Raw genomic sequence first — 27985 nt, forward strand, 5'->3', positions numbered from 1 at the left:
TGGAAAACGTCATAATCGACGTGCCAGGACATGGTTGATCAGCAAGGAAAAAAAAAAAAAAAAAAAAAAAACATGGCTGCCAGACGCGCATTGCTCACCTCCCGACCTAGTCGGCCACTTACGCTCACTTGCTCTTATGAATGCAGTGTATTTCAACTCTATTTTACATGCAAAAAGCGCACAGAACGCCGGCTTGTCGCATAGTCGACGCCTGTCCATAGCGTCGTGCCGGCCACTACGTATTCAAGTACACTCACAGTTCGCGTGGTGTGGGGATGTGTTTGTACAGACTCGGGCAAGAGCGGGAACAGCGTCAGGACGCCCACAAGCACGAGCTGCAGAAATGTGTTGAACTTGCTCAGTTGCGTCGGTGTCACATGAGCACTAGGGAGGCGAGGATTAAAATACCGCGCGAGCGTACGAGGAGGCGATAGAGAGCGGTACCGCATAATGAAGGCCAGTGCCACCAAAAATACGTCGCGGCCCAAGATGATCGCTGCGAGTGACCAATGCATCCCACCACCGATCGCTAGGGAAATCACCATGGTTGCCATTAGCATCTTGTCGGCGGCTGGATCTGCAATGCTCCCAAACACTGTCTGGCTTTGGTACCGTCTAGCGATCCATCCGTCGAGCAGATCCGTGCATCCTGCCACACCAAGTAGTGCAAGCGTCAATGGAGCTTGATGCGTCGCTACAGCCCATCCAAGAATGGGGCAGAGCGACATGCGTGTGAGCGTCAGAATATTGGGGATTGTCAAAATATCTTCGGATAAGGTGACATGTGGTGGTCCTGCTGCTGGTGGCGACCGCGGCGAAGTGGACGATGTCAACGGGGATCCAGGTGGCGGTGATGGCATCGAAGAAGTTGCGGATTTCTCCACGGTTTGTACCGGTAACTTCGGCATCGCCGATCGCGACGTCTCTGTGCGCGTCTGGACACGGGTCGGACACGACGTCGCTAGTGTGCGCGCGCCAAAGCGAATGCCATTTCGAAACGCGGGCCAAAGTGGTCGTTCCATGTACTTGTGCATATGTGTGCGGTGGAATGCGACAGGCATACACCTCGTAAAGCGCTGCAAACCCTGGAGCCCAAGTCTGCTCATGCTAGAAAGACTCAGGAAACAATGCCGCAGTGAGTCAAGCTAGATCGAAAGTTCGTGTCTCGCGCGTTCGAATCAAGTGGAATCCTGTGTCTCTTTGCCAGCTTGTGTTGGTCGACTCGGCTCAGTTTTCTTGCGTCCCTATCCTCGCGTCTGCGCCAGCCCAGTCTAATATGATTTTTTATTTCTTTGGGCGCACAACGAGAGGATGGGCGACGTCTTAGTCTGCAAGCACAAATGAGCCTGGTAAGGCCTGTTGGTCGGACGCTTACCTAAGACAGGGCGCTGGGATCCAAACGGCTCTCTCCCTCCCTCACAACTTCTCTGAGACGGCACCGACGAACCAAACGATGGTGCTGATGCCATCGCTGCATGCGCAGCGATTCCAGCCGGTGATCTTCAGTGATACTGGGTCGAACTTGTACCCGCTATGTGACTTTCCTAATGACACGCTGCCCAAAGCGCTAGTGCCTGTGTTGAATCGCCCTATGATCGCGTTTCCCTTGCAATGGCTTGTATCGGCGGGCTTCCGCTCCTGCCTGCTTGTCGCACCTATTGCTGAGCATGCAGCCTTGTCCGATGCACTGCGATCCCTTTACCTGATACCCTCCGGCATGGGCCGCGAGGCTGAGCAGGGCCTATCTAATGCTGCTCAAGTGGCTGCGAGCGCGTCGTCAGCCAGCAATGTTTCTGTCTCCTTCGGAAGTTCGACATCTAGCATCATTTCAGGTTCTGGCACAGGCTCGCTTGTGGATCCCCAGCCCTCTTCGCCTATCATGCACGTGGAACTCGTGCCTTACGGCCCAAAAATGGGCGAGTCGGTTCGCAGCCTGCGCGAGCCATCAAAGACTGTCTCACGCACACGCTGGGGCACCGCACAACTTCTGTACTGGCTCGCGGCGACTCGGAAGCTTACACAGGATCCTTTGGTTGTGCCTGTCGATCTCATCGCCCCGCATATGCCGTTGGCAAACTTCCTGCTTGCCCATCTAGGTGCCGTGCCGAATGAGCCTACCGTGTCATGCTTGTTCTACGAGCGTGGCGCTGGTGAAGGCACCGGCAAGGAGCGTGAACGCGATGGTCCAGCAAACCTATTCGTTGCATACGATCGCTCGCCCGTGCGTGTGCACGAAGGCATTCGGTCCTTGCCGAATGGCGCTAGGGACTCGCTCCCGGTGCATGAACCGTTGCTTCTCATGGATTCCGACGACGTATTTGACAAAAACTCATCTGATCTCGAGCTTCGCATGAGCATGCTATGGACACATCCGTATGTGCGTGTGTCCACTTCACTGCTCGACTCACATGTGTACGTGTTGCATCTTGCGCCACTACTCCCGCTCTTGGAACTGCACCCCGAGCTGAACAATATTACAGAGCAGCTTGTGCCGTTCGTGATCAAGTGCCAATGGCAAAAGCGACTCGGTGCGAAGGCTGGCTGGTCAACTGTTCCCGACTCGTTGACTGAACATGCCATCTCATCCAGCTCTACGCCTTGGGGCAGCATGACCGACGCCGATGCGCACAGTCTTCCTTTCCATCCACACTGCGAAATGCTTGTAGCTCGCATGCAGCCTGACATGCGTCGTCCGCTTCCTCCGTCGCAATTGCTTGAGGCCGAGAAGCCCCGCACCAATCCCGACGACGCCTTCATGGCGCGTGCAAATACAGTGCCGACATACCTAGATTGCAGTCGCTACTTGCTGCGTCTTACAGGCGCCTCCATCGCACTACCAGCACCGTTCCCCTTACCCGTTACGACAGGCTGCGGTACGGTTCCGTTTGAGCCGCCCAAAGACGAGAATGGCCCCATTCACCCTCGTGCACAACTGTCCAACGATTGCTTAATCGGCTCGAACACCTACATCGAAGAGCGCGCTACGCTGAAGCATTCCATTCTCGGAAGGAACTGCATCATCGGAAAAGGTGCACGGATTCTACGGTGTGTCATAATGGATGGCGTGCGCATTGGCGACAATGCAAAACTCGAGAATTGCATCGTCGGCATGCATGCCGATATTGGCGAGCGCTCTCAACTTCGTGAGACGGACGTCGGTCCTAGATACGTCATGGCGCCCAGCACCGAGTCCAAGAACGAGAAGCTGGTGGCTTATGACGACGATGACGACGGCGATGACGATGGCGATGATGAAGAAGTTGATGGGGGGTGACCATGTCAATCATCATGGTAGTGCTAACGTGCACACATAGCAAACTACTGTTTGTAACATTTTTTGGCAGCATCATAGCAGAACCCGCTGAGCGAGTCCTGGTGTTCCAATGTGCAGCCAATTCCTGTCGGTCAGGCCGCATGTGGAATGATCCCATTCAATATGGCGGTGGTGGTATTCCATATATGTGATGACGGAAATACATCAGTTAGCCGATAACACGGTAAGTGCTCACAGGGTGCCCTACATGGACCGCATGCCAGTCAGCCCCCTTATGTTGGCTCGGGTTTTCTCTCTCTCTCTCTCTCTCTCTCTCTCTTCCCTTTCTTCTTGCGTAGGAGAGAAACTGTTACGAACGCCATGCAGAACCATTGGCTCCATTAGTATGAAGTATTGAGTCTTTCATACAAACTCAAGCGCTTGCGTCCAAGCGCCCAAAGTCATCGGATCAGGTGTACCGTGCTCTCGTAGACACGTGGTTGTCATTCTTTTATATGGAGCGTCATTGCAAAACACGTCAAGCCTGTTCTTCTCGCTCCCGATACGCTAACACGTACGCTTTAAGCTGCTTCCTTTCCGCTTCAGCCTGCGCTTGTTGCTGACGCGCATGTACAGAAATGGATGCTTCCGACGGTACCTGGATGTCCTGTGTGTGCTTGCGTGATAGAAGGGAGAACACCATATGCTGATCACTAGCTGGCTCAGCTGCTCGGCGTCGAGGCACCTGTGTATCAGATAATTTCAGGCGCGTTTGCTCTAGAGCTGCGCCCGATGGAGCACCACTCACATTGCCGCCTGAGTCTGCCATCAGCATAGCTAGTTCTTGCTCCAGCTCTGCGTCGGCTTTTTCATCCAATGCCTCTTGTCTTAATTGCTCCTTAACTTCCTCATCATCAAGCAGCTCATCTTCCTCATGGTCATCGTCAAGATCCACCGACATTTCATCATCCTTTTCGCTCTCACACTCTCTATCTTCGCCTTCATCTTCATCCTCATCCTCACCCTCCTTGACATCGAAATCGACCTGTTCATCTGAAACTTCTGCATCCATGTCCTTCTCATCCTCCAGCTTGACGTCGATTTCACTTTCGAAAGCATTCTCGGTAGCCAATTCGTCTTTGGCGTCGGTTCCACGTCGTTGTCTCGACAAGACCATTTCATCATCGAGACGAGTCTGGTTGTCGTACAAATCAGGCTCAACGTCCATTATACTATTCACGCGTGCGGACCCGCGTGGTTGATTCTTGGCCGAATCTCCCGTCTCGGGTATTGCTTGCGTCATTGCATCTCTTTCAGTCTCAACTTTTGTCTTTGTTTCGGCTCCTTCAAGCACATTATCGATTACACTCGCTTTAATGTTCACATGCATTTGGGACCTTTGGGCTTGCATGTATGCTTTTCGCTTCTTCCACATGACATATGAAGACAAATCTTGTTGTGAAAAATAGCCTACTGCATCCTCCACCACCTTTTGTAAGTGCTCTCGGTGTGTGTACATATACTTGAACAAGCCACAGCGTTGGACCGTATCCTGGAGCAAGTAAGCAACTTCCACGGGCGGCTCCACTTTCGTTTGCACATAGTACTGAAAAATAGCTGTGATCAACCGCAAGCGTTTGTCATAGGGGCGGTCAAAAATGAGGGAGTGACAGTATGGAAGCAGCGTACACACGAGTCGAACACGCGTAAAGTCATCTCTTGGATCCCTCCGACGGTATCGACGCGAACAAAAGCGCCAGACCTGATTCAGCAGCTCGTTAACACTGACGATGCCAACCCGATGAAGCTCGCCCAGGTAACGAACACGCGAAATACGCCGCTGGTGCCAAGTGAAATGCAGATGCAGTAGGTCCGCTTCAATACCTTCGCTCAAACTATCCAAAACCTGGGTCGTGAATGCATACCGCATTGGCCGCAACGCATTCAACAGTTCTGCCAAGTTTCGGACATTGTTGTGTTGCACAAGCCATGGTGATGTGAAATGCATAAACAGGTGTGCTCGAATCGACTCATCATGCCAATCCAGCTTCAGGAGCAAGTCTCGTATGTGGGGAGTCTTGTTCGGTGAAGGTAGATTTGTAAAGAGGTACGTAATGAACTGCTCCATAACAGTTGGCTCCCGATGCACAATCACCGGACGCTCTGGTGGAACACACTTGTAGTAGGCATTGTCAAGGAGCAATGAATGTTGCTCAGACAGGTTGTGTGCCATACGCTTTCGGCGCATCAGGTCCAGCATGCTCTGCATGCGCGTCATCGTCAGCGGCATACGATACAGGTATCGTCCGCACGTCTCGATTAGGAGCGCCAGCATTTCAATCGCAACTGGGGAGAAGTCGTCCAGCAGGACCTTCATCGTGTGAAACACAATGTGATCTGGTACCAGACCAAACTTTGTCAATTCACCCATGCAAATCACGACGTTACTTTGCATCTGGCGATCCGGCTTCCGATAAGAGTATTGCTGCCGGAATTTCTGGTTCACTTGCTCAACAACCATGTCTGCAAGTCCAGCACGATACGGGTGCAGTATAGCAATCATTCTTGCATAGTATGGCAACAAATCCCATCGGTGTTTAGGCGCACTCATGAAATGGCTCACAAGCCGCTTGTTCGTCACACTTTTGAGGTGGAAGCCAAGTTCGACTGCCATATCATCTACCATCGTTCTGTTTGCCAGTGTTGGCAGACGCTCCAGAATATTTTGAAGCGACTGTGACCGATTGTCCATGGTCGTTTGCATCTCAGCCTCTTCGTTCAACGCTTCTTTCTCCTTCTCCTTTTCATCCGCCTGAGGCGCCTGATCCAGCAAAGCCGTCGGTATGCGCTCACGGAGATCGAATATGTCCTTATAGAACTTCCGCGTTTCTTCATCTTCCCAAGGACTTTTTCCAGATGCATACTCTTGCTCGATCTTGGCCGTCATCTCCGCCAGCGCTGATGTCGCCTCCAAGTTAATGCCCAAGCGCTGTGACACGGTCCCTTTGTCAGATGCAGGGAGGTCCGGAACAAACACATTCAAGGACGAAGCCATCACTTGCATCGCATCAATCATCGTCTGTAGTTCTTTCGATCGGCGTTCGAAGGCTGCCTGTCGATCCTCAAAGATCATGCCCGACCGAATATATGCATCATTGTTTCTTCGCTCTTGTTCATTCAAACGCTCATATTCGCGCTTTACTCGTTTCACAAGTGCAATGTAATACATTTCGAAGAGCTTACGGAACTTCTGGCTTTGAGTTTCAGGTACGACCGGGTCGAATGAAACCGCTGCCGCTGTACCACCAAGATGCGCCTCTGACTGTCCAGCTTCATGTTCTTCCATCGGGATCAGCAGCAAGCTTCCAAATGTGCGCATCATACCTTGGACTAGAGGCAGATAGGCGAGATCGCGATCTTGCCCAAGTAAAGTTCGAAGCTGTTCGTACAACCAGTCCCAGCCGGCTGCACACACACATCCATTCCCTGTTACGGGACCTCCCAGTCCAACGAGCACCAGCTCGGTGGCACCACGCAAAAGATTCCGCTGGCGCGTCACCTTCAGGGCTTCTTCCTTTTGCGCCTGTTCATTGGGAGGTTCGGCATTATTTCTTGGCGGCAGGGGCACAAGCTCCTGCGATATCGCTTTTAGCATGGCGCAGCTGAACTCTGCCCCGCCAAATCGAGCATGAAGAGCGGATAGGATTTCTACTACTGCGTAGCGATCTTTAGGCTGACTGTTTTTCCATAGAACTTCTGGCACACTTGGCACAAGCTCGTCCAAGTACTTTGCGAGGCTTAACGTGTATACCTCTCGCAACAGTGCATCTTTTGCATCGCCCAGATTTGGCTGCTTCAGTCGTTTGATAAATGCTGAATTTCGCTTAAGGGACGTGTCCAAGTTTGCGTCAGAGGAACTGGGCCCTTCAACCCAGACCTTGCAGTTTGCGTCACGCAAAGCAGCGCGCCACTGCTCACGCTCCGCTATCTTCGCTGTCTCTGACACTTCTCTTGCAGGCACATGGGCTACTTCGTTCTCAGCCTGTGAATCAGACTTTTGGGGATCATCGTTCATGGCCGCATGTACGAAGACGAACTCGCACAGAGAAACAATCGTCTACGTTTAGTCATATGACGTGGTTGAGCGTCTCTTCGCTCAAGTTTCACTCTTAGCCTTCCTCTCCACAATCTTTGTCTATGGTGCTACTAGTCCTTCGTGTAGTATTGCCGGCCGCTAGCGATAACACCACTCGATTAATTCCACAACGACGGAACAAATCATGTGTTCGCATGTGCTAAAACGATTGTCTCCATACGTTGGGGCGAGGGAGATCTGGTTTGGAGTGACTGCCCCCTCGTAGGTACACTCAGATGAGCTCTCCGCAATGAAGCATCCATGGTCAGCCATGTTCACCGCGTCACATCTATAATTTTTCCTACTTATGCACGGGTTCTGCATATACGTGCACGAGACAATTATATTCCGAGCAAAGAGTAGTTGATGACGAATCGTTTGGGAACGCTTGGGCTATGTAGCTGCTGATTGTGCATTGGCGCTTATTCAATCATTACCCGGAATTCTTCAGCACGTGCCTTAAACGCACGTCTTGGTCTTTTCCTGCATCTCCACGCGCGACTTGCACAGCTATGGCTATTCCTGCCTGCACTGCTTTCGGAGATGAATTCTTCGTCCTTTCATACACTTCATCGATCAAGGCTTTTGGCGCTGAAACCTCTCTTATTTTACTCTAAACCAATCCCCTCTTGAGGCTTGTTGCTTTCGTTAACAGCTGCTGTGTTAAGTTCTCAGTCTCCATTTCTGTGCTACTCCTTCAACCTCGTTGTCGTGGTCTCTTCACTCCCCTGACCCGTTTTCTTATTTTTGTCTATTCTAACCAACTCAACCGCGTTCAAACAAGCATCAAAATCTTGATCAATCCCTAATTAGCACCTCGTTTGCACGTATTGTCTTCATGAGCGAATCTAATCCAACAATCGACCCCATCAAGCAACACAGCGCCGACCTCTCAAAAAACTCCAATGACTCACCTTTCAACGTGTCAGTCCCTCTTTCACAGACGCCAGTCTTGTTGGACTCTTCTAACACCAGTATTATGGTTGAACAAAGTCCCTCTTTGTATGCATCTGCTCCTGCTCTTTCTGGGGTGACCAATACGTCTACCACCCAGTCTCCCTCTTCGTATACCCCATCTACGCCTGGGCCTATTGTGATGCGTGCGCTCATTATAACCAGCGATGCTAGTGTTATAATCGGAAAGCAAGGTCGCCACATCAATGAGATTCGTGAACTTAGCAATGCTCGATTGAATATAAGCGAGAGTATCCCGTCTAACCCTGAACGTATTCTCACGGTTTCTGGTGCACTGGATGCTGTGAGCAAAGCGTTTGGTCTCCTGGTTCGTCGGATCAATGACGAACCATTCGATCAGCCATCGCTTCCAGGTTCCCGAGCTGCGTCCATCCGGTTCATTATCCCTAACTCTCGTATGGGCGCAATTATTGGTCGTCAGGGCAGTAAAATCAAAGAGATTCAAGAAGCCAGCGGTGCTCGACTACATGCAGGTGAAACTATGCTACCTGGTTCGACTGAACGCATCTTGAGCATTACAGGCGTAGCAGATGCTCTTCATATTGCGGTATACTATGTGGGTGCCACTTTGCTTGAACATCCAGACCGTGGTTCGAATAACCTCCCGTATCGGCCAGCTGCTGTAAACCGCGCCTTGACTCCCTCACTCGTTGGCTCGCCCCTGAATTCCCCTAGTGCGAGTATGCTCGCTTTAAGTGCAACGAACAGCCCCAAAGCTTTGGCGTCAGTTCTGACGCCGGGCTTGCAGACTCAACAAATATTTATCCCAAACGACCTTGTTGGCTGCATTATTGGCAAAGGTGGTCAGAAGATCAACGAAATTCGTCAATTGAGTGCCAGTCATATCAAAATTATGGAGCGTAACGCTGGCATTGCAGCAGGTGGGAGCGGTTCAGAACGGTTAGTGACAATCACAGGTCCACCACCCAATATTCAAATGGCTGTCACACTTTTGTACCAACGTCTTGAGCAAGAGAAAATGCGCCTGGCGCATAGTTCTCCTGCCATCTAGGTTTCATTCCAATAAGAATGCTTTGCTTTGAAGACTAGGCTTGCGGTAGACCGACGCCAATACAATTAGATCAATATGTCCGCCAGACGGAAGTAGCCGTGCCCATGCATTTATTATATAAGCAATTCTCCTGATAACGTAATATTGACCCGACTAATCTCGGGAGCGATGCTCTACGAATTCAGACCTCTTTCCATCATATTAGCACCATGCCTCTGACGTGCGTGATGAAATCACAACTTACATGGCTCCAGTGGCTCCGACGCAATCAAAATCATTCTAGCCATCATTTTGCCGCCTCTCGGTGTGTTCATGGAGCGCGGCTGCCATTCGGACTTTTGGAGTATGTCGCTCTACATTGCATGTGTACTGACAAAATAAGTTAACATTCTATTGACCTGCCTGGGTTACATTCCCGTATGTTGTGTATTCCAATTCATTCACTAACACGTCCTTTTTCTCAAACTCAGGGTATTATTCATGCTGTACGTATAATTAAGTCTGGACTATAATCTGACGTCACTAGCTGTACGCATTTTTAACTGTCATTGCGGTTTTTGAGCTGCCTTGGCACTTACTTCATTGGTTTACGACTGCTAACAAGTACCACTCGTTCCGACTCTCTTACTTTTTTTCGCTAACCCAGATTTGTCATGTAAGTATTCGCTTTTTAGTCGCATTCTAACGTCTCAGCGTGAAATATTAAGAGAAGGGCCATTCAATCTAGGGCCGGGTTTTCTCGCCTGCTACTCTTTGATAAGCTGTAGTTTTCAACTTTTCTTGATCCAATTAGAAGCTTTTATTGTCGTTAATCCCATGACCCGACGCTTTCATCGGGATTTTTGGGAGTCAAACACCTATCCCCATGTCTTGGCGTGATAGGCTTCACGTGCCAATTATGCGCATTTTTGCTTAACCTATGCTTGTCAGTTTTGCCCAGGCCTTCGCAACATGACAACAGCGTAATTCCTCTCTACCTGTCGCATCCGCTAACTCAAGTCCCAGTCTATTAGGCATGAGACATTAACAAGAAAAACGCAAATTAGAGACTACATCGGGCGAATTTATCAATAAAAACTTAAATAGCATCAGGGAAAGGCGCCTTACTATCATTATTCACAAAGTCGTATGACCTGAGCAAATTCTCAATGATTTCAACAGCACCAGCAGTGCCACCTGCTTGAATACACTTCAGCTTCCATGAGAGCGCTGCATGTCTGAATGTTTTGTAGTCAGTCTGCAGCAAACGAACAAGCTTTGTGCTAATATCTGTTGGATCGAACTTGGGCGACTGATCAGCCCATAATCCAATGCCAGAGTGTGTGATGTAAAGACCAATGTCATGTGTATCAACCCATTGTGAAACACAAAATTGCGGTACACCATGGGCGAGAGCTTCATTGTAGGAATTACCACCGCCATGGTGCATTGAGGCTGCGAGAGATGGGTGTGATAGAACAACCTCAACGTCAGGGATCCAATGTTCCCGACGAATATAGGATGGCAAGTTAGCTTCTTCAACAGTCGGTATTGGTTGAACATTCTTTGGATGGTTCGACACCTTCCAAAGAACAAGGACATCAGGAACTTCTCTGTGAAGTATTTCCAAGGCATGGAGAATGTTGTTGTAATCTTCCAAACTGTAGAAGAAAATGCTTCCCATGTTAATGTATAAAATGCGCTTGTTTTCAGTCATCGCTCGATCCATCCAAATTTTCACGGGATCTTGCATCTGCGCAACTGCGTGGGCTGATAGCATCTGTTTTTCTAGAAATCCATCAGCTACGACAGGCGTAGTAGCAGTCGAGACGCTAGGGGACAAATCCATCGATCTGAACGAAAGCGACACTGGACTCGATGGGATCGACCTTGCACTGGGCATTAACAATTGTTTTGGTGCAAAGCATGGTCCGACAAAATATACAGAGTTGTGATAAGCTTCCGGAGGATAAACGTCCATATTGGCAACGTTAAACGAAATGGTAGCAATTTGCTGAGGGAGCATGCCAGGTGTTGGCGTCATGACGGAGTCGCAAATGGTATCTGTTGGCTTCAAGCCCAGAACATTCCTGCGGAAACGGCGACGTTGAATAGGCCATTGGTTAAAGTAGATAAAATGAAGCCAAATGACAATGAATACGAGATTATGGATAAGCATTAAAATGCCACCATGCGCGGATCTTCCGCCACTCATAGGCATCGGGCTGCGAAGAATATCAACATTACTGGCGACAGCAGAGGCAGCTGCAGGCGAAGTTGCAACAAAAGGGCGCTTCGTCAGGCGAACTCCGTCCACAGCAAATGGACTAAAATTGTCGACAATAATCAAGTCTGGATTCAAAGATTCGATCAAGTCGCGAATCATAACCACCACATCGCGATAAGTATCAGAAGCACCAGGAACATTTTCGATGAAGGTGCTAAGCCAGCCCCATATTTGCCCAGGTTTGGAGCGGCATAAATCATGGAAGCGATCAGTCATTTCGAATGCCTTGTTCGTATAATCAGACACCACATCGCTTTCTCCGAGAGAATAAAATGTCAACGGGACACGCATGAGAAACTCCGGACTTGGGATACTTTCAGGCTGAACGAGGAGTCCCATGCGAGACTGCATTTTTTGAATCTTTTTCAAGATAGGTGCCGAGGACGAGAAAACAACCTGGTTCCCTCGGTTCACAAGCTCTTCAGCCAGCGACAGGAGGGGGTTTACTTGTCCAGTCGCAGGGTTGGTTAAAATCAAATAGCGCTTCGGCGAAAGCACGAAAGACATTCGGACAGCTGGAGTAGTGGAAGGATGAAGATAGTGCGCGAGATGACGGGACGAAAAAGGACTCAGCGTGTGAATCCCAAATTTTGCATTGCATCTCAAATTTCCGAATCTGACGCATTTTATTGCACGCAGAAATTGAAGACCAGCCAGGTGCGCACGGAATTAATATTGTCTTTCAAGATGCCACAGAAATGGGTCATGTGGGCGATCTAGCGAATAAAGAATAGGACTGGAGCCTACACATGCAGACCAAACTCCCTGCGCTGGTCAAGCAAATTATTTTATCTCGCTTCCAGGTTGCACTAATTCACGTCTTTAATAAAAGGGCCAGGGCGAAGGGGGGCTGCAATTAGATAGTTGACTTTGGTCCTGGCGCAAAGTTTTTCCCGACCAGTGTCTGGCCCAAGCATCGAGAATAGAGGTACCAACATCTATGTTCAAGTGCTTCATGTGTCTACTCACTGTGATTTGGCCGGGATGTCATAGGAGATCCGTTGTGTATTAATCAGCATCGTTAGAAAGAATGAAAATCCACCAATTACAAGATTCCAAGCAGGGTTTTGTAAAACAATACAAGAAATTTGTAAGCGCACGCTGAAGTATCTTGCATGACCAACGACATATTCCTGTCAGGGCAATTCGAACAGACCAGTAAAACAGCGCCGATTCTAATGTCCATGAGTTCGGGCACGCGTGTGAATTTAAGACAGAATCCCGACCAGGGTAGCGTCACTATTGCACCTCCGACTCTCTCGACAGATTACCTTCCACAGTCGATATGGCAGCATCCGCGTTCATCTCGGGTGCAGATGTGCTCTACCTCGCTGCGGGTCTGGCGGGTCTCCTAGTTGCTGTACCGCTGTTGTTCATCTTGAACCAGCTTGTGCAAGCGCTCTACCGCATGACCATTGGTGAGCTGATCAACCCTTGGAAGCACATACCTAAGGTGAAGACCACTGATCCTCTGTCCCTCATCTTCGGTGATTTTCGTGCTATCAAAGCTGCAGACCCTGCTCAACAGCATGTCATCTGGATGAACAAGCTTGGCCAAGTGTACCGCTACCGCCATATGTTTTACGTGCAGCGTGTTCTTCTTGCTGATCCCAAGGCGCTAATTCACGTGTTGAGCCCTGCGAAAGCGTACCAGTATCCCAAGCCCGAATACACGAGCAGTTTCTTGGCAGCTGTACTTGGAGATGGTCTCGTATCAATCGAGGGTGAAAAGCACGCACGCCAGCGCAAAATCATTGCGCCTGCATTTGCGCCAAGTGTTGTAAAAGACTACCAGCCAACAATTCACCGTCATGCTAAGCTGCTTGTCGAGAAGCTTCGCCTGATTGTGCAACAGGAAATTGATCGCCACAGTGGCAAGATCCCGGCTGACACTCACATTACTGGCCAGTCAGAATCTGACCGCAGCGTCGTATTGAAGAACCCTGGAAGCGAAGCTGTGATTGATGTACTATTCTGGCTCTCTCGTACTACGCTCGACATCATTGGTGAAATTGGGTTTGATGCCGACTTCCGGTCGCTTGAGCGTGGAAACCGTGACCCGCTTGCGAATTCAATGGCGACGCTAATGGAGGCAGTCCTTAACATTGACCTTGGCTTGGCTATTTTCCTTATTCTTTCTGAAAAGCCCGGTCTTCAGTGGCTCCGTAAGATTCCGACGAAGCGTACTACGACAATCCGTGATGCTAAGAAGACGGTTGAGAAGCATGCAGAAGAAATTGTCGAGCGCATGCGCAATGAGATTCTTTCTGAAAGTCAAGGCTTGTCAAAGGAAAACTTTGACGATGGCTCCGCTACGAGGTCGAAGTCACTAATTTCGCGTATGATCCGTGCCAACATGGCTTCGGACCTGAAACCATCAGAGCGCATGTCGAATGCTGAATTAATGGGTCAGATGACGACTTTGATCATAGCTGGCCACGAGACAACTGCCACTCAGAACAGCTGGGCCCTTTGGCTTTTGGCCATGCACCCTGAGGCGCAAGACCGTCTTCGTAAGGAGCTCCAGGAAGCTGTGGCGAAGGAACGCGCCGAAATGGACAATCTGTCGGAGGAGGAACGTGCCATCTATGACACCCAGCCCGTTCGGGATATCAACTCGTTACCATATCTCGACAACGTTGTGAAGGAGAGTGTGCGTATGCTTCCCTCGATTCCTAGCACTGTGCGTGTCGCTCTCAAGGATGATGTAGTCCCTCTGTCTCGTGGTTACAAGCGCGCTGATGGTAAGGGTACGTACAACTCGATCATGATTCCAAAGGGTCACGAGCTCTTTATCCCCCTGAATGTGATTCAACTGTCGAAGGAACTATGGGGTGAAGATGCTCAAGATTTCAACCCCAGCCGTTGGGACAATTTGCCCTCTTCCGTGATCAATGCAAAGATGCCACCGGGTCACCTGTTCGCTTTTCTCTCAGGACCTCGCTCTTGCGTTGGCAAGCAGACAGCTATTCTCGAAACACAGGTCATTCTGGCGCATATGATTCTCAACTTCCGCTTTGACGTTGTGCCAGGCTGGGATCTCGTTCAACGCCAGCAGATTGTTCGTCGTGCCTTCGTCGAAGGCCAATGGAAGGAAGGCATCCGTATGCCACTCATTATGACGCCATTGAACTAAGGCCTGAATGGTCAATTCTAAGATGTTGCACTTGACATCATGCCCCTATTGACACAATATCTCCGGTGAGAAGATTTGGTAGGCAAGAATGAAAAAAAAAAGTAAAAAAAAATGAGCAAAAGCACAGTATCGGTCGAGTTTCAAGACCGTGTATGTAAGAATTCAAGCAATGGCACTAAAGACACACGCGCGTAAATGCATGTGTTCGTTAATCCTACCCAAGGTTTTCTATGTCGGGCGCGTAGAACTGGAAAATCCACCTGTAGATCCAAATCCACCGCTTCCACGCTCCGTTGCCTCTAGAGACTAGTCGTGAGATCAACCATAGTGTTTAGCATACCTCAACCTCCTCGACTTCAGGATTAGATATCTTTTCAATCACCAACTGCGCGATGCGGTCACCTGCGTGGACTATCGATGTGAAAGAAGCATTAACACGTTCATCTGTACATACACTGGAAATCTTCCGTCCCAAAGTTAAACAAGACGATGCCTAACAATCCTCGGTAGTCTGAGTCGACAACACCTGCCCCAACGTCGATCCCATGTTTCACAGCGAGGCCGCTACGCGGAGCCACTCGCCCATAGTGGCCTTCGGGCAACGCGATGTGAATGCCTGTCTGCACTACGGTGCGTCCTCCTCGTGGAATTGTAGCGTCTTCACACGCATAAAGATCGTAACCAGCAGCCTGCGCACTTCCACGCGTAGGCAGCTTCGCGAGCGGGTAAGCTGGATTTCGTTTCACAAGAAGCCGCATTGCCATCGTGTGTGTTAAGTAACCAGCTGATATAGCCACTGTGGTGAAATCTTTCCAATGTCTCCCACCCCACTTGACGCGACGCATCAGTTACGTAACTACATAATGGTCGCGCGACGATCATCCAGGAATGAACTGCGTTTCGGCCGAAAAAGGTTTGGACGAACGGAGCCTTTGCTACTACGTCAAGTACTAAGATGGGCGGTGAGTCCAAAAAATATCATGATGCTAAGTAACTCGTATTGCTACAAACGCCGTAAACCCTGAACGCATAGCAGGCGGTAGCATGTATTCTTCCAAATGGTAAAGCTTAAAAGATGGAAAGCTATTCCAAGTTTCCAGGAAATTCCTTGTATTATCAACATCCCTTAGCTGGATCATCAGAAACGCTTTGGTGTAATTAGGTTTGCAGAAGGTGTGAATTGTTTTGACGAGCGGTCGATGAAGCGCAGGATTATAGACGCAGTCCATGGAGACAATAAGTTCTGGATAGGCTAAATCTTCTTGACTAGCTCCGTAAAAAGACAACACGTGTTTGCGTATTAGATCGAGTGATCTGCCCTGTGCTGCGTCTAAATTAAGCCAGTCTAACTCGCATACCGTCACTCTTACTCTGTCATTGCTCAAACGACAGCGCCCCACATTTTTTTCTAGTAATTGCATGTTTTCTGAGCGATCTGTTGATATCCACTCCAGAGGTTGGACCCCTGGTTGGACCCAGTCAGGGTTGGCAAATAGGCAAGCTGGTAGTATTCCTGTCCCCGCGCCCAGCTCAAGCACGCGCCTAGCGGGCAAATGATGCGCATTGACCAACCTTGGGATTGATAAATCGAGCGTTTCCCAAAGCTGCTGTAGCAGAAACTCAGCAAATAATGAGCTACAGCGCCATACCACACTACCTGTGTCGCCTGATTTTGATCGTAACGCCGTGCACTGATGTCAGTAAGGCATAAACACCTACATTCTGCAATACATTCACACGAATCTCATTAGGACACTGAGATATTTTAGTTTCCTTGTAGGAGCTTTTTTTATTGGAAATGCACAAAACAATTTCCAGGTTGTCACGCTTGCTGTCTATCAAGCCTAGACCTTTTGAACTTTCTGCACTCTGACGAATCTGAAGAAGATATACCTAAACAGTGAGCACGTGAAGCAAGCTCACCTCCTCTTCCACATCCTCCAACAAATGGGCTACTTCACTAAAATCTCTGCACAATGCAAACGAAGGGAGCGACGCATCACCAACTTTCATAGCGCTAAGGATATTGAATGTGTCCTATGAGAGAACAATATATATATATATATATATATATAAATATTTGGAATCTCGCACGGATCATTGTTAAAAATTTCGTCCACTTACACGACCATATATCTTTTGCAAATTCTGCTCGTGGGCGTTTATTTTGGTATTTTTGAAAGGTGCAACTCTCGTTGAGTCTATGTTCAGTTTCCACCACGACGACCTTCTGCCATGATCTTGTCTTTTCGAAACTGTGATTCTTGGTGCTGAACAGAGTCACTTCCTCCGAAGCCAAGAGACTTGGCTACTGGGTTTCTCGTGTCACGAGAATCCAAGACCTGGTAATCTTGCACAGAAAACTGATCATTTGAATTATGTAAGGGTATACCGCCAGAATTGAACTTGTGCGAGCGCCAGTCCGAATCGTCATCATCGCTATCGCCATATTCGCGCATGTGTGCCTCGTCTCCCCAAACTTCAGTTGAAGCGGGTATTGCATATGCATCTGAATTGGAATGTTTTAGCACTTTCACCTCGGGCGCTCGCATCTTCCTTCGGAATACTTCAAGTCGGTGCGCGATGTCATGTTCATCTTTGTGTTTCTCCTTTTTGTACTCTTGAACAAAAGAAGCCAACATACTTTTCCCAACACTATTGGTCTCGACTTTGGACCGAGAATTTTCTGAGAGTGTACTTTGCCAGGGGTCCTTTTCGCGCGCTGTAATCTTGTTCAAACTAGACTCTTCCATATGACTTTTTCTGTGTTCATCATGGATTTGTGACGATGAATTTGCCACTGAGACCTGGAGTTCCAATGGATTCTGCTTGTTCTCATCTTTCTTCTTAAAATCATATGTTTGCTTACTTAGTCTCTTGTCATTCAGCAAATCGTGACTACTCATCGGCTTTTTTGCCTCGGGTTCAGGTGGTACGTCTTCCTCTTCTCCAAAGCTTAACAAAGTAGTATTCTTCTTCTGTTTTTTCCGCTGGCGCTCCATTGACGCCAGACGCTCAGCTGCCAAAGAGCGCGCAGAGTTCTGAGCTGCACGTTCAGCAGATGTAATACGAGGTACTAAATCCCTGAATGGGTTGTGCACAACCTCTGCTTGAAGTAATTTCGGTGGGAATACTGGTCTATCAGGCACAGAAGTCGAGAGTTCAATGTTAGCCAACGACAGGACATTGTATATTGTTGATCCAACAACGCGACCAAATATTGTGTACTTGTTTTGGAGCTCTGGTGTAGCGTCGAGCGTAATCTAAGTGTTGTGTTAGATCCTAAGTCCTAGAACTTACAAAAAACTGGCTCTCATTTGTACATTTTTCACCTGCATTGGCCATAGCGACAAGGCCCCTGCGATTAAATCTTAACCGTTGATGAATTTCATTTTCGAATGGAGCACCAAAAAATGACTCTCCTCCGTGTCCTGTAGAGGATGGATCCCCAGTTTGAATGATAAAGTTCGGCACGATTCTATGCCAAACACAAGAATCGTAATATCCCTCCAATGCAAGAGCGACAAAATTACGACAGGCTTTCGGTGCCTCTTTTGACCAGAGTTCAATTTCTATCTCTCCTTTTGCCGTATGTAATATGACCTTGCCATCAGTTGGCGGTTCTGTTACATATAGACTCGACATTCGTGACAAACGAGGATAGCGAAATTTTAGAGGTGCACCAAAGAAGAGATGCAGTCCGCCTATTATTATTAACACACTACCTCCACACTAACATAGTCTCAGAGAACAGACGAATTGATAGCGTCAAGACGAGTGATCCTTGCCCGCAAGGATCGAGGTCTCGGGTTCCTTAGGAACTGGAAATGCATCCGGATTAGTAAAAGAAGAAAGTTTCGAATCAAACAAAGGGGCGTCGGATGTGCGCTGGAAATGCCCGCTCTTACGATCATTCGGCGAGCGAAGTGACAAGGACTTCATACGTCCGTGAAGTGACGATACCTTTGCCGTTGTGTCATTCTTAGGCGATGCACTGAAATTCATTGTTGGCTCACGATGCTCTCCCAGAAAAAGTTTCTGCTGGTGAAATAGCAAATAGTAATCATGAAGGAGCGTCCACACAAGTTCAGTTGGCATGCGAAGCGTCGCACTAAACACGATGTTGAGGTTCTGTAACGACATTTTATTCATATGCGACATCGTAGCAACATGGTTCAAATGCAGGAAAAGCAAGGAAAGAACCGAATAGTTCTCTGCTGGAAGGTATGCCAGAAGGCGTCGAAACGTTTGTAATTTGTCTTCATGGTTCTCCTGCTCGATAGCAGCCACAAAATCGGGCATCAACACATCCGTACACAGAGGTTCAGGTAGATCGCGCAAAAACATTTTGACCAAACCTGTCACAGCATGGGAATCGAGCAGAGAGCCGTTTCCAGTTCGCTTGGCCTCTTGGTACTCAGCTACAAGATGGATATCGCCAAACGTGGAAAATCTTTCTTGCAAAACTTTGATGGTAGATAAGCTGCCATTCACTCGATAGAGTCCCTCATCTGATATAATGCTACTTTGCTCGAGAAAGTCAAAGCTGCGCTTTAGCAAAGCCGGGACCGGACCAGCTATACCATCCACAAACATGCCTGTGTCACGAACAACGTCACTGAGTGGTGCACCGAATACAGCTTTATGCGAGGTTGACGACGACGTTGACAGTTCGTCGGGGGTGTTGAGCGGAAGAATGCCAAAAAGGAATCTTCGCTTGTCGGTAGGAACGAATGTTGATGATTGATCATTACCATGCCACAAGCGATTCTTGATTGCTGATCCTTGTCTAGACAATTCTGTAACGGATGAAGATTCAGGCACAAGTACGGTACGATCCGTTCGGAGTGAGGAATTCAGATGTTGCATTTCATCGGACTCCTTCGTCAGAACAGTTGAAGCAAGGGCTGCAGACGAATTTACGTCTTTATCCAGCATACCTTCTGAGAGCGATCTGTCTGAACGGTTATCTTCACCTTCTCGTAAAAGAGCAGCCATCCAGGTGGTGTGCTGGCAAAATGATTCTGTCGCAAGCTTGATCTGCGGCTGCTGCACATTAGGGGAAGATTGCATCTTCTGAAGAATGATCATAGCTGTACGAGAATTTGCCTCCCGGCCTGGAGCCGTAGTTTCGAACTGACGACCAATACGAGTCTTCCTGAGATCAAACAATAAAGGGGCTTGTTTCTTATAAGGATCCTGCATAATAAATAAGTTGGCGAACAAAGCACAATGAACGAAAGTCCAGCCTTCACCAGTGCCAAGTAAAAGACCATCTTGTTGAAAACAGGAGCCGTAATGCGAGTCGACCTCTGAATCAGGTACTAGGTTTGTGGCGAAGAAATGCGACATAATATCTTCAAATAGTGAAGGGAGCCCCTGAAGTGAATGTAAGAATGCAGTAACAGCTGCATTCCGTTCGGCAAGATGCAATGGATTATAGGGTGGCTCAAAATAATTCTGATCAGGCACCGGGCACAAAGATATATTTGACAGGCCTGGCTGGGAGTTTATACGAGCAGCAATGAGCTCGCGCAATGCGACTAAATCTGACCATCTTTTTTCCACACGAATGGATTTTTGACGCCGTCGGACGCTTGCTTCAGAAACAGACGCTGGTGGCTGTAAACGAATACGAACTGCCACAGCATCAGGTCCTTGAAGCCCACGTACCATGGAGCCGCATACTTGGATATCAACCAGTGAAAATGGGCAATACTCTGTAACCAAGTGCTGGAAAGAATCTTCAAGTAAGCGACCAACAGGCGTTGCTGGGCGAGAGTTCGATTTGCGCCCAAGCGTGCGAGAACTAGATATAGTCGGGGAGCGTGAAGGCATTTTGGGAGATGTTGCTGCACTTTGACGGGAAGGCAAGGCCGAAGATCCGCGCTGCGACGGAGATTCAGGCATGCGGCCATGAGCATACAGGGCAGACGAACTCGATTTATTCCATATCCGTGGGGAAGGACTTGTCACTTGCAGTAAGTTGTTAGTGCCTTGATCACGTTTTGGCGAAGAAGGCGATGTTAACTCCAGTGACCCTGACGAATTTTCCGCGCTAATGTCATGCACTTGTGATGCAGCGTGTGTCACACTAGATTTGTTCGAATCGCCACGCAGATTCTTGAAGCTTCGACGACGCAAGTTTCGAATGCGACCAGTAAGGGATGTTGGGGGTGCAAGAGCATCAAAGCCAAGACCCAATGTTTCACTTCGATCTAGATTCAGATCATTCCCAGTGTGAGAATGTGTGTACAAGTGTGTGAATTCAGATACGAGATGGTTGTACTGTGAGAGTAAATAGAGCAATGCGGTGTGCGGCTCGGTTGTCTGCGCTTCTAGGTAGACATCAGGAAGCGAAAGAACTTGAGGCATATGGTTTCTGGTATGAAGCAGAGGGTCCGCTAATTCTTTACGCCCCCCCTGCTCCCCTGTAGTATGCCCGAAGGGCATTCAAAAACGCGCTACGTTTTTTCTGTTTTCCGATGACGCGTCAACGGGTCGTTGATAAATGATGTTATCCCAAGGGTCCTATCCGCATTTTGTTACTGGCACGTGATCCAAATGCGCACGGCCCGGCCGAGTGGAGAAGTCGCGGCACGTAGAACGCAAGTCAGTTTCTCCAAGTGCAGCTTCAGTGATGGGGGAGACCAACAGTGTGGATCAGCAAACATCTGGCGCAAAGGGCGAAGTATTCGAACGCGAGATTCATGCACAGAAGCGCGAGCGCGAGGAAGATCCAGAGAGAGCTACTGCAATTGAAAGTGATAAAGATGCGCCACCGAAAAGGCACCGCGGTGAAACACTGGGAACCGTACAATCTGTGTCTAGTTCAGAGACTGAGGCGAAGGACGATCATATGGAATCTAAGTCTAATCATGTAAAGGAGAGCAAGGCTGAGGATTCTGACGCTATAAATAAGGAGAAGATTGAGGAAAAGCTGCAATATGCTGGCAACAAAGACGAGGCAAAATCAAAGGGCACCCGTTCCGAATCGCTCACAACCTCGGCATGTGAAGGAGTTCAGACCACAAATGCGGGAGTCACATCAATAATACATGGAAATAATGAGAGCCTGGATCAAAGTAAAAAGGAAGAAAAACTAGGCAAACATCAACAAGGTAAAGATGAAGGGAAGAGTGATCTGATTGCGAGTAAAGACAAGTCGAAGAACATGACAAGTGGGACTGGATTAAGTCTTGGATTTGGAGCCTTTGCCTCACGTTCAGCACCTTTCAAGTCTGCTACCGCCTTGACAGAAAAAGCAGATGCTGCATCGGAGAAGGTTACCAAGGACTGGGCCGTGGATGGGAGCGAATCCATGACGCCTGAAAAAGGAGACTTCGTCGTACGGAAAAAAGAAGTCCAGAAACCAGATATGGAATGTATGTTATCGGGATGTCGAACAGAAACAACTGACTATTTGAAGTGACAACAGGCGAAGAGGATGAAGAAACTGTGGCAACAGCGCGAGCGAAGCTGTACTCTTTGGCAGAAAACCAAATCTGGAAAGAACGCGGAACAGGCACGATCAAAGTTAACGTCCACAAGTCGAACAAATCTTCACGTTTAGGTATGTGCGATACTTCGAAGGTGGAGGATGCTTACGCTTTAGTGATGCGACTTGATGCTGTATTGAAGCTGATCCTCAACGTGAAGCTCTTCCCAGGAATGCAGTGCAATTTGGAGCAGGACCGATTTATTCGTGTAGTGGCTATGGAATCGGACGGACTATCGCACTTCGCTATCAAGTTTGCCAACGCCAATGATGCTACGGCATTCCTCACAAGCTTGCAAGAGCACATACCCTCTGCTTAAAACGAGATACAGTACATGTCCCATAGAAGACTGGGTATTTACACGGTCGGTCAAAGAATCATACGTGCGGGCTGTATTTCTCCATGTCTGGGGCAAGTGCCAGTTTATTGTCGAATTCGTCCGTCAGCGCGACCTCTTCAGGTACGGGACTTGTGCTGGAGAATTGCGATGGATTTTGGCCCAGGCCTGGTCCGACTCCGGACCCAGCGTTTTCTCGGCGTTGATAGCTCTCACGGTTCAGACGGTTCATGCGCTCCGATTCTAGCTGCTCTCTTTGCATGCGTTCTGCTGGTGACTCACCCTTATCCTCTTCATCATCTTCTGGATTCTCCCGCTTACTTGTGTATTTCTCAACCACAGCCTGATCAAGGCGAGTGTGGCGCATCCGCACATTTTTGACGACGTCAGCTTTACCACGCGGCAATCGAGGCAGCTGCAATTTATTGTGACAAACCATAACCGGCTTAGAGGATTTCTGCACAAGATAGTGGCTCATACTTCCGAGCATGCCGCGAATGCCATCTACACCTCGACTGCCCACAATGACCATAGTTGGCGAATAGAAGTCGATAATGTCTAGAAGCATATGTCGTGCATTGATTGAATGTACCGACTGGCAACCGATCTTGACATTCAGCCGTGTGCGCTGGAGCAGCACAAAGGCCTGATGACACAGAAAGATTGTCATTTCTTGAAGTGCTCGATCACTGGGCGTCATGCCCGCATATCTTTCATATTTGTCCATATACATTTCGGCTTTGGCATCGGCATCAATAACAGCCACAATCAATATTTCGTCACCATCGCGCAGAACAGTACCCATGGCCCAATTAATGGCATACTGCGATCCTTCACTGCTATCGCTAGCCACAATGTACCGTTTTTTACGTCTCGACTGCTTCGAATGCGTTTCATAATCGCCGTAAGTCATGATGACAGTGCATCGGTTGCGCTCAAGTGTGGGTCCGTGTGTCACGAGAGTCGGACGCCCTGGCTGCGTCACTGGAAGGCTGTTTTTGGTGAGCAAAGTCTTTTGCACGAGCAGTTCTTTTTCATTTCGTGCAAACACAATGTTCGGCGCTGTTTGGAACTCATCCGCAGATGGATCAAGTAGGTCTTCATCCTCATAGTTGGTTATTTCCGCATGATTCTGACTACCGGGCAGCATCTGTGCATTGACCATAGTATTGCGGATCGTTGAGTCATCGAACATGGGTTCCTCATCTTCCATTTCGTCACCGTCATTGCTGAACATGGTCGATTCGTCGTCGGACGAAAACGCTGCCGCGTCTCCATCTTCGTCCTTAAACCCTCTGCCTGCCGGCGCATCAGACGACGCAGGCGGGACCGCAGGTGCAGAACCATCAGTGGTTCCTGGAGTGGAAGCTGATTTGTTTGCCGCCGAGGAGGCGAAGCTCGTCTCGGAATCGGAATCATGCTCGGTCTCAGATAGGATACGTCGCAAGGACGAACTGCGCCGAAGACCCAGTCTGCCGAAAGAGCCTATGCTTAGCCGGCGACCTTTGCGGCCGACTCCACCACTTTCATCAACGTCATTCGCAGCGGAACCCCCATGGAATGACATGATCTTACAGGAAACGTGCAAACAACAAAAACAAGCGCTCCCTGTGGGGACAAAAAAAGATACACTCGAACTAGTCTTATTCGAGCCGTTTCAAACACGCACATATCCCGCCGACTGCCTGCCTGCCCACTCATGGATGTTGCGCGTGTCGTCTGTCTTACGAATAAATAATTTAGGCTAAATCTATTGGCTAGCAGCCTCTGGCGTTTCATTCGCACTCCACACGCTCGCCTGCTCGCTCCAAGTGCCAGGACCAAATGCTACATCCAAAGCCGCCCAGATGTTGGTGACATAATGTACGTTCAAATCATCGAGGACAGATTTTGGCACATCGGCTTCTACACTTGAGCGATTATGCGCAGGCAAGATCACTGTCTTGATGCCGGCGCGGTGGGCAGCAAGAAGCTTCTCTTTCAGCCCACCCACTGGAAGAACCATGCCACGTAGTGACACCTCGCCAGTCATGGCTAATGTCGTTGGAAGTGCTTTGCCAGTAAGAAGACTGATCAGACTTGCGGCGAAAGCCACGCCTGCTGAGGGGCCTTCCTTGCCGATTGCACCTTCTGGCATGTGCAAGTGCACGTCACGGTTCTCTAGAAGCGTGTCGGCTGCATCCTTCGTGATACCCAATTCATGAGCGTGAGTTTTGATCCAGGAGAGAGCAATCGATGCACTTTCCTTAATAACGTCACCAAGCTTGCCTGTAAGATGCAAATTACCTTTCCCGGGCATGAGAGTAGTTTCGATGGGCATCAAAGACCCAGATCCATTGCCCAGGTACCCAAGACCCAGAGCGACACCAGACGGCATTGTATGAGTGTACATGCGGTCCTTGTGGTATATTGGCGGTCCAAGGTAGCGCCGCAATTTTTCTTCAGTAATAACGAGTGAAACAGACGACGGAACACTCATGGGTTGCCGCTCTTCTGTTGTCACTTGCACATTGTCGCTCTGAACACCAGTCTGGTTCGACCGAGGTTCCGCACCTTTCAATGGCTCTGGGAATACATCTTCGCCATGCTCTTTCACAATGTCAAATGCAACTTTGCGGAATACTTTCTCCAACAGCTTGCGTAGTCCGCGCACACCACTCTCACGAGCATAACGTTTGATAATGAAGTCAATCGATTCATCTGGCAGCGTTACGTCTGTATCTTTGAGTCCGGACGCTTCTTTAGCTTGAGGCGCAAGGTAATCGCGAGCAATGTGGCGCTTTTCTTCGGCTGTGTACGAGGACACCTCGATCACTTCCATTCGATCAAGCAGTGGCTGAGGAATTGTGTCGAGTGTATTCGCTGTACACACGAAAAGTACGCGCGAGAGGTCGACGGGCACATCCATGTAATGGTCCAAGAATGAGCTATTCTGCTCAGGGTCAAGCATCTCAAGAAGCGCAGAAGAAGGATCACCATTGTAGCCGCGGCCAAGCTTGTCCACCTCATCAATCAAAATTAAGGGATTTTCAGTGCCGACTTTTTTCAGTGCCTGAATAGCTTTGCCTGGCATCGCGCCCACGTACGTTCGACGATGCCCTTTGATTTCAGCGACATCACTCAGACCACCCACGCTGAAGCGGTAAAACTGTCGATCCAAAGCACGCGCGATCGATTTGCCAATCGACGTTTTTCCCACACCTGGTGGTCCGACCAGGCAGATAATTTTCCCCTGCACGGTACCACGAAGCTTGCCGATCGCGAGAAACTCCAGGATCCTATCCTTTACATCGTTAAGCCCAAAATGGTCTTCATCCAGCACACCACTCGCACGTTTAATCGCGTAATTATCTGGAGAATACACGCCCCATGGAATGCTCGTGAGCCATTCCAGGTAGCCACGCGTTACGTTAAACTCACTCGCGGCTTGTTCGAGCGTCTGAAGCTTGGCGATTTCCTCGTCAAACACCTTACGAACAGACTCTGGCATGTTCAATTTTGTAGCTTTCTCCTTGAATTTTTCAATAAGCTTGTCTTTCCCATCCGACTCGAGTCCAAGCTCCTTTTTAATACCCTTGAGCTGTTCCATCAAGTAGTATTCACGCTGGCGTTTTTGAATTTTGCTTTCGACATCCTTGCTGATTTTGCTTTGCAATTGTGCATTGACAAGCTCCTTCTTGAGTACGAGAAGTGCTTTCTGCAAGCGGTCTTCCACATTCATCGACTCTAACACACCTTGAAGCTCGTCTACTTCACTGCTCGAGACAGCTGCAGCAAAGTCGGCGAGTTTCTCAGGCTCTTCAAACACGTTGCCTGCACCTTGAGAAATGCTAAAGTTTGCAATCTGGTCGCGAAATAGTGGATTCAAGTTCGCAATGTCTTTAAACACGCTGATCAGCTCAGACATGATGGCTCGAATGTATTGATTGGGTTTTCGATCATATGGTTCCATCTCAAGGTTGGTAACATTCACAAGCGAGACTTCATATCGGTGCAGGAAAGCAGTTTGGAATGGAGGATTGTGTGAAGGGATTTCAGTGGATTGGGGAGATTCATCAAATGAGGAATGTGACTTCGGCTCTAATTCTCTCGGCTCGCTGTCAGACACCATGCTTTGCTTGACAGATGCATTAGTATTTGATTCGGGCATTCCTGAAACCTCTTCGACAATAGGTGATGAATCTGTACGCTCATCCCCTACATGTTCTTTGGGCATGGGAGTGATCAGCTCATCAATAATAATCCGCCGATGTGGGTACAAGACAGCGGTGATGCCATCATCCGAGTCATCTACCTTGGATCCGCTGTGAGCTGGGAAAATGCTAGTGATTTGGGCAAAGACGCCAACCCGATGAACACGATCCAAGCTAGGAATCACATCCGAGTCTTCCTCCTCGTCCTTGAGAAGAAATGCGCCCACATACGGCTGACCACGCTTCATGGCCTCTTTAATAGCCGCACACACATGAGGATTTTTTATCACCACAGCTTTGTAAAATCCAGGAAATAATGGACGACGCGTGATAGGGAGAGCCAAAACCTGTGGATAGATACTAGGCACAGTGTTTCGAGACATAATGAGAGAGCCACGATCGTTTTTCCCATCATCGTCATGATCTCCTGAGTCGTCTGAATTGTCTCCAAACGAACCAGATCTACCGCTCTCTCCACCATTGCCACCATTTCCGCGACCATCCTCAAGTGAATCGTCGCCGCTTTCCTTGGGATTATGATCGGAATCACGTTCCGACAGCTTTGAGCTGGATCGGTTTGCATTATCCGAACCGGATGAGCGCTTTTTCGTATCATATCCATCTTTTTCTTCAGCCTGAACCACTACCATGCGGGGCATGTTGTTGTTTTTGCTCCGGGGCATCATGCATCCGGTACTTGTGTTGATATGGGCCACCGGGGTCATAATTCGTGCGGAACGTTGCATTGCCGCAATACCATAATTCTGGGCAGCTGAAGGTGCATGCTTTTTGATCCGTGCACCTACAGCAGTGCCCCAAACATGCCGGATGGACTGTCGAGCAGGGATCATCGACGTAGCCCGAGTGGCAAATGTCTATGTGGCAATGGTGAAGCCTGACAACGTCGTCAATCCAGCGGACATATTGCGCGGCCTGTTCGAACATGGCCACGTGGCTTTATTCAACTTAGCGCCCAACGCGTTTGTGATGTGGAAGCGCGTGACGCGTCGTTGTCATTAGTTGATCTTGTTCCGACACATTTCGCTAGACAGCATGCCAGCGATTGAGTATGTATGATAAACGCATTGAAAGAATTTTGGCTCATCCAGACCGAACAAGAAGCGGAAATTGGATGAAAATCCTGGATCTTTCACCAACACGCTAGCAATTCTCGAAGCG

At 48.9% G+C, this 27985-nt stretch overlaps 12 protein-coding genes across 12 annotated transcripts; 4 read left to right on the forward strand and 8 right to left on the reverse strand.

Annotated features, from left to right (window-relative positions):
• Window positions 1-158: 158 nt before the first annotated feature.
• MGL_3991 (uncharacterized protein) lies at window positions 159-1106 on the reverse strand (the record flags this gene model as incomplete). Its single annotated transcript, XM_001728772.1, has 1 exon — window positions 159-1106. One exon carries the CDS (start codon window positions 1104-1106, stop codon window positions 159-161), a length of 948 nt encoding a protein of 315 aa, XP_001728824.1.
• A 347-nt stretch (window positions 1107-1453) lies between these two features.
• On the forward strand, window positions 1454-3274 carry MGL_3992 (uncharacterized protein; the record flags this gene model as incomplete). The annotated part of the gene is made up of 1 exon (XM_001728773.1): window positions 1454-3274. The coding sequence occupies one exon, from the start codon at window positions 1454-1456 to the stop codon at window positions 3272-3274; it is 1821 nt and encodes a 606-aa protein (XP_001728825.1).
• Window positions 3275-3791: 517 nt separating this feature from the next.
• Window positions 3792-7328, reverse strand: MGL_3993 (uncharacterized protein; the record flags this gene model as incomplete). Its single annotated transcript, XM_001728774.1, has 1 exon — window positions 3792-7328. One exon carries the CDS (start codon window positions 7326-7328, stop codon window positions 3792-3794), a length of 3537 nt encoding a protein of 1178 aa, XP_001728826.1.
• An 898-nt stretch (window positions 7329-8226) lies between these two features.
• Window positions 8227-9375, forward strand: MGL_3994 (uncharacterized protein; the record flags this gene model as incomplete). The annotated part of the gene is made up of 1 exon (XM_001728775.1): window positions 8227-9375. One exon carries the CDS (start codon window positions 8227-8229, stop codon window positions 9373-9375), a length of 1149 nt encoding a protein of 382 aa, XP_001728827.1.
• A 1078-nt stretch (window positions 9376-10453) lies between these two features.
• On the reverse strand, window positions 10454-12148 carry MGL_3995 (uncharacterized protein; the record flags this gene model as incomplete). Its single annotated transcript, XM_001728776.1, has 1 exon — window positions 10454-12148. The coding sequence occupies one exon, from the start codon at window positions 12146-12148 to the stop codon at window positions 10454-10456; it is 1695 nt and encodes a 564-aa protein (XP_001728828.1).
• Window positions 12149-12926: 778 nt separating this feature from the next.
• On the forward strand, window positions 12927-14777 carry MGL_3996 (uncharacterized protein; the record flags this gene model as incomplete). The annotated part of the gene is made up of 1 exon (XM_001728777.1): window positions 12927-14777. The coding sequence occupies one exon, from the start codon at window positions 12927-12929 to the stop codon at window positions 14775-14777; it is 1851 nt and encodes a 616-aa protein (XP_001728829.1).
• A 228-nt stretch (window positions 14778-15005) lies between these two features.
• Window positions 15006-15541, reverse strand: MGL_3997 (uncharacterized protein; the record flags this gene model as incomplete). The annotated part of the gene is made up of 3 exons (XM_001728778.1): window positions 15006-15083; window positions 15118-15188; window positions 15232-15541. 3 exons carry the CDS (start codon window positions 15539-15541, stop codon window positions 15006-15008), a joined length of 459 nt encoding a protein of 152 aa, XP_001728830.1.
• Window positions 15542-16984: 1443 nt separating this feature from the next.
• Window positions 16985-18422, reverse strand: MGL_3998 (uncharacterized protein; the record flags this gene model as incomplete). Its single annotated transcript, XM_001728779.1, has 3 exons — window positions 16985-17286; window positions 17422-18040; window positions 18078-18422. 3 exons carry the CDS (start codon window positions 18420-18422, stop codon window positions 16985-16987), a joined length of 1266 nt encoding a protein of 421 aa, XP_001728831.1.
• A 123-nt stretch (window positions 18423-18545) lies between these two features.
• On the reverse strand, window positions 18546-21152 carry MGL_3999 (uncharacterized protein; the record flags this gene model as incomplete). The annotated part of the gene is made up of 1 exon (XM_001728780.1): window positions 18546-21152. The coding sequence occupies one exon, from the start codon at window positions 21150-21152 to the stop codon at window positions 18546-18548; it is 2607 nt and encodes an 868-aa protein (XP_001728832.1).
• Window positions 21153-21417: 265 nt separating this feature from the next.
• MGL_4000 (uncharacterized protein) lies at window positions 21418-22595 on the forward strand (the record flags this gene model as incomplete). The annotated part of the gene is made up of 3 exons (XM_001728781.1): window positions 21418-22162; window positions 22207-22350; window positions 22393-22595. 3 exons carry the CDS (start codon window positions 21418-21420, stop codon window positions 22593-22595), a joined length of 1092 nt encoding a protein of 363 aa, XP_001728833.1.
• Window positions 22596-22653: 58 nt separating this feature from the next.
• Window positions 22654-24180, reverse strand: MGL_4001 (uncharacterized protein; the record flags this gene model as incomplete). Its single annotated transcript, XM_001728782.1, has 1 exon — window positions 22654-24180. The coding sequence occupies one exon, from the start codon at window positions 24178-24180 to the stop codon at window positions 22654-22656; it is 1527 nt and encodes a 508-aa protein (XP_001728834.1).
• A 183-nt stretch (window positions 24181-24363) lies between these two features.
• MGL_4002 (uncharacterized protein) lies at window positions 24364-27657 on the reverse strand (the record flags this gene model as incomplete). Its single annotated transcript, XM_001728783.1, has 1 exon — window positions 24364-27657. One exon carries the CDS (start codon window positions 27655-27657, stop codon window positions 24364-24366), a length of 3294 nt encoding a protein of 1097 aa, XP_001728835.1.
• Between the last annotated feature and the right edge of the window lie 328 nt (window positions 27658-27985).

This window comes from Malassezia globosa (genome assembly GCF_000181695.2).
Source record: "Malassezia globosa CBS 7966 chromosome Unknown mgl_sf_13.1, whole genome shotgun sequence".
Taxonomy (NCBI): Eukaryota; Fungi; Basidiomycota; class Malasseziomycetes; order Malasseziales; family Malasseziaceae; genus Malassezia; species Malassezia globosa.